General features: G+C 38.7%; 1 protein-coding gene across 2 annotated transcripts in view; it reads right to left on the bottom strand.

Annotated features, from left to right (window-relative positions):
* si:ch211-239f4.1 (EVI5-like protein) overlaps positions 1-12590 on the bottom strand; it is a 39996-nt gene that overhangs the window by 14778 nt on the left and 12628 nt on the right. Inside the window, exons 3-13 of one of the 2 annotated variants that reach the window (XM_038713805.1) lie at positions 9468-9657; positions 8348-8572; positions 6880-6954; positions 6539-6664; positions 6208-6351; positions 5988-6077; positions 5028-5125; positions 4738-4798; positions 4510-4563; positions 3923-3955; positions 3001-3141 (exon numbers count right to left, since the gene is read on the bottom strand). In XM_038713805.1, coding sequence (XP_038569733.1) covers positions 3001-3141; positions 3923-3955; positions 4510-4563; positions 4738-4798; positions 5028-5125; positions 5988-6077; positions 6208-6351; positions 6539-6664; positions 6880-6954; positions 8348-8572; positions 9468-9657 — 1237 coding nt within the window. The remainder of the gene's footprint in view (positions 1-3000; positions 3142-3922; positions 3956-4509; positions 4564-4737; positions 4799-5027; positions 5126-5987; positions 6078-6207; positions 6352-6538; positions 6665-6879; positions 6955-8347; positions 8573-9467; positions 9658-12590) is intronic. The other variant, XM_038713806.1, reaches the window with a different exon arrangement.

Here is a 12590-nt window from a genome sequence, read left to right as displayed (position 1 = left end):
TAAGAGAGTCTTGTTCTGTCATTTCGGGATTCTCAGTCTTGGTTATCAAAGAGGACTGTCAGTGTCTGGAGGTGTGTGAACTCTGTTGGGTGATGGGTGCCAGCAATCTGAGCTGGAATAAGAACGCTCGTCAAAATGGCATCATTTAGCGTACTCAGCTCCCACGTTTAACAACCCAAATAGTAAATCAGTGACTTGTATTTCTTTCAGTTTAATATTTGTTTGATTCACAGCTGTTGCTTGCTTTTCATTTTGTCCTAATGCACACGCAATGAAAAGAGAGGAGTACAATGTCACACATCATATTTGCACAGATAAGTGTGATTTGCTGACATGACTGTGTGAATTTGAACTGTTAATCTTTTGTGTTTTTGCCTGGGTTAGCAAAGTGGTAGTTTGACAAAGGGACAGGCATTTCGAAACTCTTTTGTATTACTAACATATTCAATGCCAACAGCTGCAAGCGTATGTAGAAAAATAACGTTTTGCTGCACACAGAAATATAGAAAATATATATATTTGTTCATAAGTGCAGTAAATGCATTTGGTTACATTCCATCAACGTCAAAATAAAGTCACTATTTTAGAACTATACATCCTTAAATGTTTTTTGTAAATGTATGATTTATTATTGTTTATGAAACTAGCAAAGATAACATAATAAACTGGTGAACAAATATTTTAAAAAGTATGACGCAGCATCTTCAAGTTTAACTTCAGGCGAAATACTTTGCAGTCCATATGTAGTTAGCTGTATGTTTCACATAGTTTTGGCTCTTCTGTTGACTACGAGGTTAAAGTGCAGACTTTCAACTTTCAGGGTGTTAAAAGGGTTTTGAGGGCAGTCACATCCATGTTGGGTGAAAACTGTAGGACCTAGATCCTCTTCTGGATGTAAACATCCTACAGTTGAAGTGAGAGCAAGCCTTGTAGCCTAGTAGACTGCATTTTATCAGACTCGGGCTGCTGAGCTTTGCAGGGTTAGTTCATGAGTTCATAAATTACTCATTTCCTCTGAGCTTCATATGGAAATGTGGGCTGTCTCTTTGTTATCAAAAGAAACACATTTAAAAAGCTGGAAAAAATTAGGGAAACCAAACTCGGTCAATATAGTCAATCACAGAGGCTTTAAAGTTTGATTATGGTTCGGTGCAACCCTCAAAAAATGATCCAGAGCTGATTTTCAAACGTGTGTGAAGAACCGTCAGTGCTGGGGGTGCACAGTGTTGTGCTGTTACCCTGGGCGTGTTGTTCCTGATGTGGGCATGCCACTGGGTTTTGTTTGACTAATGCAGAGGAGGCAAAAAAAGGAGGCAAAGTGGGCAAAATAAAATGCAATAAAAGCAGGATAAGAGGTAAGCTTACACCATCAGTTACTATAGGAATATATTACACAGATGATGTCAAACAGAAAAAAAAGAATCCTTTAAAATGTACCCTCTGGAGTTTTTTTAACCTCTAATAGTGCTATAGAGCAATGTTTTTATGTGTGGGTGCCTGTTTTGTTTGTTTTCGTGGCTAGTAAACGTGGACACAATGGAGCTTTACAAAGGTTTTATGTGGAAATGCGTTCGACCCGTTTGACCCGTTCGAAACCTCAAGGATGCACGGAATACTTTTTGGTGGGTAACACTGAATGTAAACAGAAACTGTTTATTTACAATAAAACACATTTAAGGTCAGTTAAAGTCACTACACGCAAACTGGCACAAGCTCGCACTATAATTTTACATAAATATCTAAAGTGGTTAATAAAAAAAAAATCATTATTTTTCTTAAATATTTACTAATTTCCTACTTAACAGACTACAAGTATAGCCTTTTTACTTAATGTGATCTCACCTTTACATTGCTGGAAGAACAATGCAACCCCCCAAAAATAGAAGCTTTTGAGACCACAGTTTGCTATTTGACTAAATTAATACTTCTGTATTATAGCTGGCATCTCTAATTGCCTTCATGACACAGACATATACACATCTGTGAGAAACTGCATCCTAAATCATCTTACAACTTGATGTGAAAACTTTATCATTTGTGTTTTGTACAGTTTGAGTCCATGTTTTTATCATCTCTAATATTTTCCTCATTCTTTTATTTCCTTCTATAAAGCACTTTGAAACTACTTTTTAATACTACAACTAAGGATAGTAATACATTTTTTATAGAACACTTTTCCAAGACACTCAAATACTCTTTAAATGACAAATTATTAAAATGTATTGGTGGCTTGTGTTGCATATGTGAACTTCAACAAATTTCCACTGAAGTCTTAAGACAATCTGTGTTGCAATAAATTCCGAGTTAATGTTTCTTTCCAAGAATTCAATGAGAGGCTTGACACCACTCATGTTCATTTGTTAAATACGAAGAAAGAGCTAACAGACAGTTAGCTTAGCTTAGCATGAAGAATGGAAACAGGAAAAAACAGCTAGGCTGGAATTGTCACTTTGTTTAACACCAAATTGAACCAGGCACAATGAGTAGAATTTGTCAGTTGCTGTTTGAAAACACATGATTTTAAGTTGGCCACTCTTCCCCAAACTCAATGAGTCAGAGAGACAGCAGCGGTTGTTGAGTGAGCTACTAAGAATTAAGAAAGGGAGTTGCATTAGCGAGAACAAAGCAGTGAATCAAAGTAATAATAGTAATGTGAAAATAATTTCACAGTGATTACATCCTAAAACACAATAAACCTGGGCGGACCTCTGCACAACCCTGCAGGAAGGAGGCACATTGTTGGATTTTACTAACTAATTTTACTAATTCCTTAACACTATTAGTACTTTTTAGTTGTACCAACTTTAAAACCTGGTATCAACTAATCAGTAACTACATTTAAGACATTTAAGCCTGCCCTGATTTTGAAATCACTTAAATATCTCTTGACTTCATGAACAATTACCTAATAAATGATTCAACAGAGAAATTCAGATCAACCGCTTCTGCCCGAAATAAATCTCTTTTTCAACACAAATGACATTGTGGGTCGGTGTTTACCCTCTGTTGCTGCAGCTCTTTGATGGTGTCCTGCGCTTTCTCGAGGCTCTCGCTGGCTGTGTTGCACTGCTGCCTCACCACCGCCAGCTCCCGCTTAATCACGTAGTTCTCCTCTGCTTCCTGTGCCCTCGTCACCTGACCCTGGAATAGCAGGCCAGAGCAGGACGGGGGTGAATATCTGTCCAGTTTAAACTTTGAAATGCAGACTACATAGGGGCAAGATTCATTCTGGGCATCTACAGAATGCAATTATTATGTTTAAGGGGAACTTACCTACATGGTGCATAGCTGATTTTGTTTTATTTCGGAAATTATATAAATATATAACCACATACACTAGATATACTTATTTGCTTTCTTACAAAGAGCTATCAAAGAAGATTTATATAATAGCTGTCCATTAAATACTAAAGTTACAGCCAGCAGCTGGTTAGCTTAGCTTAACTTAAAGACAGAAAACAGGAGAAAGAGCTAGCCGGGCTAGCTTCATATTTAGCGAACAGACACTACAGCTTTATTATCCAACTCTCTGCGATATAGCAAATAAGTGCATTTCCCAAAATGTCAAAATATATAAAGATAATTATTTCACATATTGGTTAAATACATGTATTTATCATAAAAAATGTAATAGTATTGACAATAATTTATTTTGTCACATGCAGAGATTGTACAACCTCATGTCAGAATTTCCAACATGGATAAACAGTACATGCATTCAGGGATTAAAGAGCAGTCTTGTGGACTGAACAACATAAACAATATTCTTTCATGCACTTTTGGCTGGTTACTGGTAAGGAGAGGGGGCGAAGCAGTGCAAGAGAGCAGAAAGAAGAGGAGAAGGAGGAGGAGGAGGAGGAGGGAGGTGTGAGTAGGGCAGAGGGCAGCCAGGCCAGGGGGAAAGTAGTTTTCAGTACTCTACCTGTATCAGTCTGTCTGCCAGAGCAGCACTCTCCTACAGTGCAGCAACGAAGTAGAGGAAAAAGAGGATGAAACAAAGAGATGAAGAGAGAGAAAGACAGTGGACACCAGGGTGGATAAACCACAACAAAACCCAAGAGGAAATTTAAGGAAAAGAAAGAAACAAGATCGCAGGGTTGAGGAGTCAATCATTCGAAACAAATGTAGGGGTGAAGAAAAACAAGAGGCAGCAATAACATCGCACAGGGACAAAAAATGTTTCAGGGAGAAAGAGAAGATTCAAAACTGTAGTGTCGCTTAATATCAGAGTGCTGGAGCAGAGGGAAAACACCTTGCTTGCAAACAGGGCTAATTGCAAGCATCCACACCCACAAACACACAGGACCAAGAGCAACAAACAACAAGAAGAGAGAATGAGCTCACACATTTGAACCCACTGGATTATCTCATTACAGTTTTTTAACTAGATCTGATCAAAAATGTGGAACGTCCTACGCTGAGCAATCTGGCTGTTTCGTCTCAATGATGCTGCCTAAACCTGATTCATTTTAGCATTTAGATGAACTGGAATCAAAGCTCCTCTCTTACTTTCTCCAGCGTCTCAATCCTCTGTTTCAGCAGCCTGTTTTCTGTGCGTAACCTCTGTGCAGAGAGAGGGGAGACATGTACATAAGAGTTATATATAAAAATCTTACTACAAGTGTTTTCTGTAATAGCCACAAGATGCACAAATATATAAAATACAGTCACAGCTGAACACACACACACACACACACACACACACACACACACACACACACACACACACACACACACCTTAATCTCAATTTGTTCCTCCATTTCTTTGTTCTTGATTGTGGTATATTCTTTCTCAAGTCTGAAAACAAATAACAACACAGGATTATGCAATGTTACCTTAACTTTATTATTATTATTTAAAGAATTTAATTGCTTGGTTGCTGTGCTTTGTTGATTGGTGGTCCATTTGATCAAATCAGTGCAAAATCATCAGCATCAATTAAACAGAAATACAAATCCTACTGGGCTACACGAAGCCCGTCCACCTGAGCCTCACTAGTCGTTAGCTGAGTAACGAGTGCTCTTACTTCTTCATCCTCTTGGGGTTGTATTTGACCTGGTAGGCCCTGAGGATCAGCTTGTCTGGGCAGCTGTCAAACTGGTGGGGGATCACCTTCTGGAAATGCTGGCAGACCCGGAGGGAAACACACAGAAGATAAGAGCGCTCAAGACAGACAAAGATACTCATCCATATTTTATGAAGAAGGAGACACGATTTAGAAAAGTGAAGAAGAGCGGCTAACGGTCAACGTTAGCCTTGTGGTGAGTCAGTAGCTGCTTTATTTTTAGGAACAAGGACAGTCCTGATACACTGTGATTCATAAATGATTAAGTTTATATATTAACATATCACTAAATTAGAGTAATTGAGTTTACAGGTATATTTATTTTTAGTTAAAACATACTGTATGTCATAAACTGAGAAGAGACTTAATAATTTCAGTCATTTTTAAACCAAAGATGTAAAAATTCTCTGGTTCCAGCTTCTAAAATGTGAAGATTAGCTGTTTTCCTTTGTCATGTATTTATGATAATTAAGTGAATATTGCAGGTTTGGACTGCTGGTCAAATAAAACAAAGACTCAGAAGAACCCACCCTGGGCTTTGGGAAATTAAAATTTTCTACAATCTTCTGACATTTTATCGACAGAATAACAGATCATGATGAATGATGAAAATAACAATGAAAGGTAGTTGCTGCCCTAATTTACACAGCATATTACCCCAGTAGCAAGAGAGAAAAGAAATAACCTGAAAAACTGGTGTGTTTTCACTAAGGACTTGGGACTGTTCATAACATCACACACAGTCGAATGTGCCCTGGTTTCTTTTTCTGTTATGAATTAATGTGGCTGAGTGACGCAGATCAGTCGTTCAGATCTGTAGTTCAGTAAGCTTGCATGCAAAAGGGAAAGTGGGACGTGGACCATTTGACTTGTGGATGAATCTGTAAATGAAACTAATTTCGTCAAACAATAAAAGCTTACCTGCGACATGCCCTCCATGTCCAGCTGAATGAGGTCGGTCTGGTTGTACTGCAGGATGGCCAGGCCCACACGGAAGATAATCTCTAGGCCCTAAAGACGGGTCATATATTTGATTATATGTGTTGAGATGAAATAATAGAGCGGTACACCGAATATATACAGTCACCCACATCAAGTACATCTTCTGATACTTAAAAACACACTCAAAAATTTTACCTACCTCATACATGAAAATATCAAAGATGCGTGTGGCGACAGGTAGAGGGAGGAAGGTGAGGAAAAGGGTGAGGAACCAGGATGAGGCATACATGGATGTGTGGAAACTCTGGGATCGAAAATGTACGTTCAGCTCTGGAAGTTGCTCCTAAGGTAAAAGAAAAATAATAAAAAGAGCATGATTTTAAGCCTCAAATACTTTGAATATAGTCAAAAGCACATAAAGAGGCCGTGATGTGCTGGACATATAATTTAATGATTTGCTGCCCCTTAGTGGATGAGTGTCACACTGCAAGCCTCACGTTTGTTGATAGACACTCCTGATTTCTCTTTACCTGCAGCAGATACTCAAATTGGTAGATGCAAAGGCCCAGCTCGGCCATGCTTGGTTTGAACAGCTCCCTCAGACGGTACTCCTGCATTAGACGCACAAAAACACAAAATGCCTCCTCCTCGGGCATCTGGGAGGAGGTGAGAGGGGTGAGTAAAGTTCCCTCATTAGGTATAAATTAGACATTGCTTATGTTGAACATTTTTTTTTATTTTTTATCTTTGTAGCAGCAATCAGAGAAATCTACTGGGGCTGAACACAAGGAACCTTAGACATGCTATACTGAGACTTTAGGCAAAATATCCTCATTATGGATCATTTTCTTGATATGTTTTTAATCATTACCTGCATAAGCAGCAGACCAACAATGAATGCGCTGCCTTGGCAGTAGCCCACCTCTCGATCCACCAGAGAGTACGCCTGAAAAATACACACGCAATCACACAACATTTGCTGTGTGCTGTATTTATAGAAAGCAGCACAGATGACATCTGTAATCCTGACCGAACAATCAGACTGTGAGCAACAAGTCACCAGAGGTCCCTTCATTTCCTGCGCAGCTGAGCTACCAGCAAACTCGACTGATGTCCAGACGGTCAACAAGCTTGTTTCCATGGCTGTGAACAACACATCTCCAAATTTCCTTGTTTCCCTACAGATTTTGTCTCATGAACAAAATTACATTAGGAAGGTAACACTCAGCCTGGCAAGTGCAAAATGGAGAAGTTAATTACAGCCATTGAAATCGTCCCAGTTGGATGCATCTTTTTCTGAATGACTGCAGGAAGAAATGTTTCAAAATGGGCACTCTGATTTGATTATTGTTAAATCATACCTGTCATGCTAAAACAAAACACTAAATCATTTTAGTCAAATTATCAAGCAAAAATGCCAAACATGTGCAGGTTCCAGTTTCTCAAATGTGAATATTTGCTGCTTTTCTCTGTTTTATATAACTGTAAATTAAAACATCTTTAAGGTTATGTACTGTTGGTTGAACAAAAAAAACATCACCTTGAGCTCTGGGAACATATGTACATTTTTTTTCAAATAACTGAAGAAATAATCAAGATATTTATGAGTGGGTCTCGTTTTGTTTGTTATGTGCTAGCAAATGAACATGCGTGCAGAGCGATACATCTTCTTGATGCTTTTTCACATTATTCTGCTCATCAATAAATGCTGGCTTTTTAAAATATATCTTAGCCTTTACTGGACAGTAACCAGTTGAGAGTTGACAGAAAATTAAAGAATGAGAAAGGCAACTGGCAACATTTCCAGTGTCCTGAACCCCTAAACCACCAGAATGCCTAACAATGTTAACAGCACACCGTCTCTCCATCTAGTATCAGAGAACACTACCTGATTTGACACTATAGCCGCGTTTCCACCAAAAGTACCCAGGACTTTTAATTCCAGGATCTACTTTTCAAGGAACTAAAAGGTTCCTTCAGCCCCTTGTTGTGTGTATTTCTGTGGTCTAAAGACCTGCGAAGATTAGGCAAATTAACCAGCTGACATATGCCATACAAAGCAACAGACAGGCATCATTAGTAGCCTTCCGAGGTATAGTTCCTGCGGTGGAAACGTGGCTCAATGACCAAGTCTCTCACAGTGTGAATTCATGTTAAAATACTTCATAAATGACTATATAACTTAATTTAAAACACTGTAGCCATGGTCAAACAACACATACATGTGCAAACAAAGACATTTATTCCAAAAGACACAAATCTTAACCTTTTCATAGATGCTAAATATCAAGACTGACAAGTTTAGACCTTGAGGTGATGTGAAATGCGGCAGTGTTCACCTTCATGACGTTGAAGAGGACTTCCTGCCCCAGGCTGTCCTGACCTTTGAAGAACTCGTGCTCGGGATAGGTGCGGGCGATGTCTCTGCGGATGAGCTTCTCGCAGGGGGACGACATCTTTAGCAGCTCAGAGTATTGGTTCTTCACCGGCATGTCAGTGGCATTGCCCAGCAGCTGCCAGACGATGGCCCGGAAATGGTGAGGGATGCCCTTTCTGATCAACTCCTGGAGAGCAAAGAGAGAGAGAGACATTAAAGAGGATTAATACCTTGCTCCTTTATGTAGTGCGAGAGAGCAAAGAGCAGGCAGATGAGAGCAGAGGAATCAATTATGGAATGATGAATAGAAATACTTCAGTTAATATAATTTCATAATTACAGCCACTCTGTACATTCTGATGTATCACTCAGGTTTTTCTTTTTAGCCAAACACTGTCATTTTGTTTTTGCTTCTGTATAGTTTGCAGGCTGCCAATGTCATGTTGCTTAGTTTGTCTGCTCTCAAATTTTGCCCCGACACCTATTGCTGTCCCATGTCTCATCAGTCTTCTCTTCCCCTGGGTTTTCTCTTTTTGTCACAGAGGACACAGAGAGACACAAAGAGAGAAGGAAGAAAGAAAGAGGATGTAGAGAGAGACGTACTGGTGCAGTGCAACGTAAAGGTGTTTGGTTTACTCGTATTGAAACTAGTGTGCCAACAGATTTAGGGATAGAGGATGAAGGTTTTCTTCGACAATCTCTGTTCAGTGGTAGGGGAACAACAACAAAAATAAACCCTGGGCTCTGTGTTTCTGACACACACACACATGCACACAGCTACAAAAGACGCACACTGTGACCTTATGAATAAAAAGTGACAAAGTCTGTGTGTGCATATAGACCGCCAACCAGCTTCTACAGAAAGAAGGTGCAATGAGTCAGGGATTTACAGGTCCCTCTTTCTGTTTTGTTCTGTAAAATTACTTAGTTAACGTCTTGTGAAACCTAACCAATAAGATGTAAAATGAAATGAGGAGGCTGATAATCTTCTTGTTAGTTACATTCAATGACTCATTCTTAGGAAAATGCTGAATGTGACATCATAATCTCGGAATTTTCCATCTCCTGTCCCTGATCCCCACCTTCAGGAGTTTGTCCTTCTTGCGTCTCCACTCTTCCCACTCGTTGACGATGCGGCCCCACAGGATCCAGGTATCCTCCTCCAGGTGTGACAGGTTAGAGGAGGCTGAGGAGCTGGACACCAGCGAGGAGCCACTGTTGCGCCGTGAACCGCTCATCGACCGCATGGACTTGGAATCAGCCTCCAGCAACCTGCACGAAGAGACAGTTAGACAATAAGAAGCTCAAATTATATTTGATTATTTCTGATGGAAAAGGTCCATGATTACATGACAGAGCATGTTTGTCCTATACAAGATGATACACTGGAGTCGTTGGCCGGCAGATGTGACATTGAGGCAGACTGTGACATTGCGAGGATCAGTACAGTTTGTGGACAACCTTGCAGAGGCACCAGAAGCCTCAGGGCTTGTTACCTTAAACTACGGAGTCAGAGGCCCACGAGAATATTACACACACAGCTGGCTAAAACATTTAAAACTTACCTTTTAATATCAATTGGCCTTTAACTTAGTTACTAGTGAGTCAAACTGATAGCAATCAGATAATATATCTTTTATATCTTTCAAATGCCAAGCTACTAACCTACCTCAATCAAATTAATGTGCTGTCTTTATGTGCATAGAAACTACAGAGCTGAATGTTGAGCAAGCAAAAGCAATATAAAAACAAGGTACTGTAAATTCAAAATACTATAGAAAATTTCTAACATGCAGTTATACGTTTTTGTACTTTTCTACAAAGAGTACAATAAGTTTGTACTGTAAACAAGGAGGTTGGAGTCACATTTCCAACGCCATATTTTTATTCCAGTTTGCCGTGCCTACATTCGGTGTGTATAAGAATATAAATAATAAAGTATTTTTGTCACTTTGGTCTTGAGGTGAAAATGTCTTGCATGTAGACACATGTTCATAGACTGCTGCTCGTCACAACAGCTAGTTTAGCAGAGGAGTTTACAAGCCTAGACTTTGAGTTTAAGAAATAGTGTGCACAGTAAATATGCAGCTGCAGCCTACTAGCTTAGCCAATGCTAAGTGACTGCTCCCAGCCAAGAAATAGTCCAGCACATAACCCCTTGTAAAGCTACAACTTGTTGTTTTTACAGCTCAATTTTTGTATGGATTAAACAAACATGATTAAATAAGATAATTACCGAGCTTTACAAATACTGGTAACCCTTGGGCAGTCAGGCTAGCTGTTTTCCCGTTTCCAGTATTTATGCTACGCTAAGTTAACCGACTGCTGGCTGGTGTACAGACATAATGGTTTTAAATTTCTCATCTAACTCTTGACAATATAGCAAATAGGCATAATTTCCGAAACGTTGAACTATTCCTTTAAATGTTTGAGAATAGCTGCAACAGGACGGCAGGAAGCAGAGATTATGTGATTAAAGAGATCACACTTCGACCCCAATTGTCAGATGTTTTTAAGTCACTTGACTCCTTCGTCCTGAAATTTGAATCCTCTGCTGAAACATACGATGGCCGGGTGAAGATTAGGTTCCTTACGCTTAAAATATCTCATAGTGCTACTCATTCTTTTGAAGAAAAAAAAATCTCATCAAAATTAAAATAATTTTTCTGCAGTATTGGGTTATGGGAGGTCATGTGTTCATGTGTACAGACATTTCCCACAGAGAATCTGGTGCGGTTAGTTGTGTGGGATTAAACCTTACCCTTGAATGGAGAAGTCACTTTCTAAAACGTGACTGTGAAAACAGGTGATTACATTTTCATGATCCCTAAAGAGACAAATCCTGAACTAATTAAATAATGAGCTTCCTGAAGGAACATACAGTAGCATCGAGGGTTCATGCATGTGTTCTACTTTCCAGTAAGAACGAAAGATTATTTGGTTTAGTGATAGAGGCGTTCCTCTGATGGAGAGACACTGACAAAAGGAACAGACGACAGAAGTCATGCTGGTAAATGTGAATTTCAGTGGGCATTCTTGTCAGAGGGCATCACTCTGAGAGAAAGTAAAATCTTTGTAGTGTTGATTGAGACATTTTAAATGTACTTTTAAATGTATCAACACATATTTGTGTTAATGTTATATCATCATTACAATGATATTGCAATGATATATATTAGAGCTGAACAATTAATTGAAATCTTATCAAAATCCCAATATGGCCTAATACAATTTTTAAATTGCAGGAGGCGTAATATTTATTAAAAGGTAAAATGTGTGTCAAAGTACCATTTTTAATTACGTATTGTCCTGCTGCAGATATGTCCTGGCCTACACAATATATTCTACAGACTCAAGAAAAGAACTTTGTTCGGTACAGATCCTTGCAAAAATCACACCATAATGTATTTAAATATGTTTTTCAATGAAAATGAGAATAAAGGTGTAAAAATTATAACTCCCTCCAATATCACAAGTCATATTGCAATATCAGTCAAAATAATCGCAATTAGAGCCCTTTTCAAAATCGTTCAGCCCTAAAATATATATACACTGTATGACAACCACTGGATGAAATGTGATTGTTACCCTCAGGAAAGTGATTAATGATCTTTTTACAATACATTTCTTTATTTCTCCTTTTTGTTTTCAATACTAAGTGTACAGTGCCTAAATCACTGTGTAATGAACTTTACATATGTACAATTGGTTACCTTATCCTAGTCCTTCTGTCTTTCTTCTCAAATTTAAAATGTTCCTAAATAAGAATAATATATAATAAATAATAAGTTAAAAGAAATACTGATGTAGTGCCCAGTGACCACCTATTATGGTTTTCTACAACACTAACCTACAAACCCATTTGTTGTTATTACCCAGTGTTTTTCTTGCAGATGTAGGACATGCACATTTGTGATTCTAGGTCAAATTGACATTGACTTGTGGTCATTTTACACAAATCCCTTTGCACTAGACTGGTTGCACACACACCTGAACAGTGACAATATTTCAAGCCCAAAGGGGTCTGCGCAAAACACAGTATTACAATATTTCTCCAGAAATCACTGTGACCACAGCCTTGGAGCAGCCGAAATCCATTATATGAGTATCAAACTGTGGACTTAAAAGGTGACTGTAAAACTTTTTGTTTCATAGTTAAATGCAGCACAGTGGCTGCAGTCTGCATCCATAGAAACGTTTTAAAA

The sequence above is a fragment of the Micropterus salmoides genome, unplaced genomic scaffold, assembly GCF_014851395.1.
Source record: "Micropterus salmoides isolate LMB-PRFRI ecotype aquatic unplaced genomic scaffold, ASM1485139v1 Ms_hic_scaffold_12, whole genome shotgun sequence".
Classification (NCBI taxonomy): Eukaryota; Metazoa; Chordata; class Actinopteri; order Centrarchiformes; family Centrarchidae; genus Micropterus; species Micropterus salmoides.
This window is presented reverse-complemented; position numbering and strand designations above follow the sequence as displayed.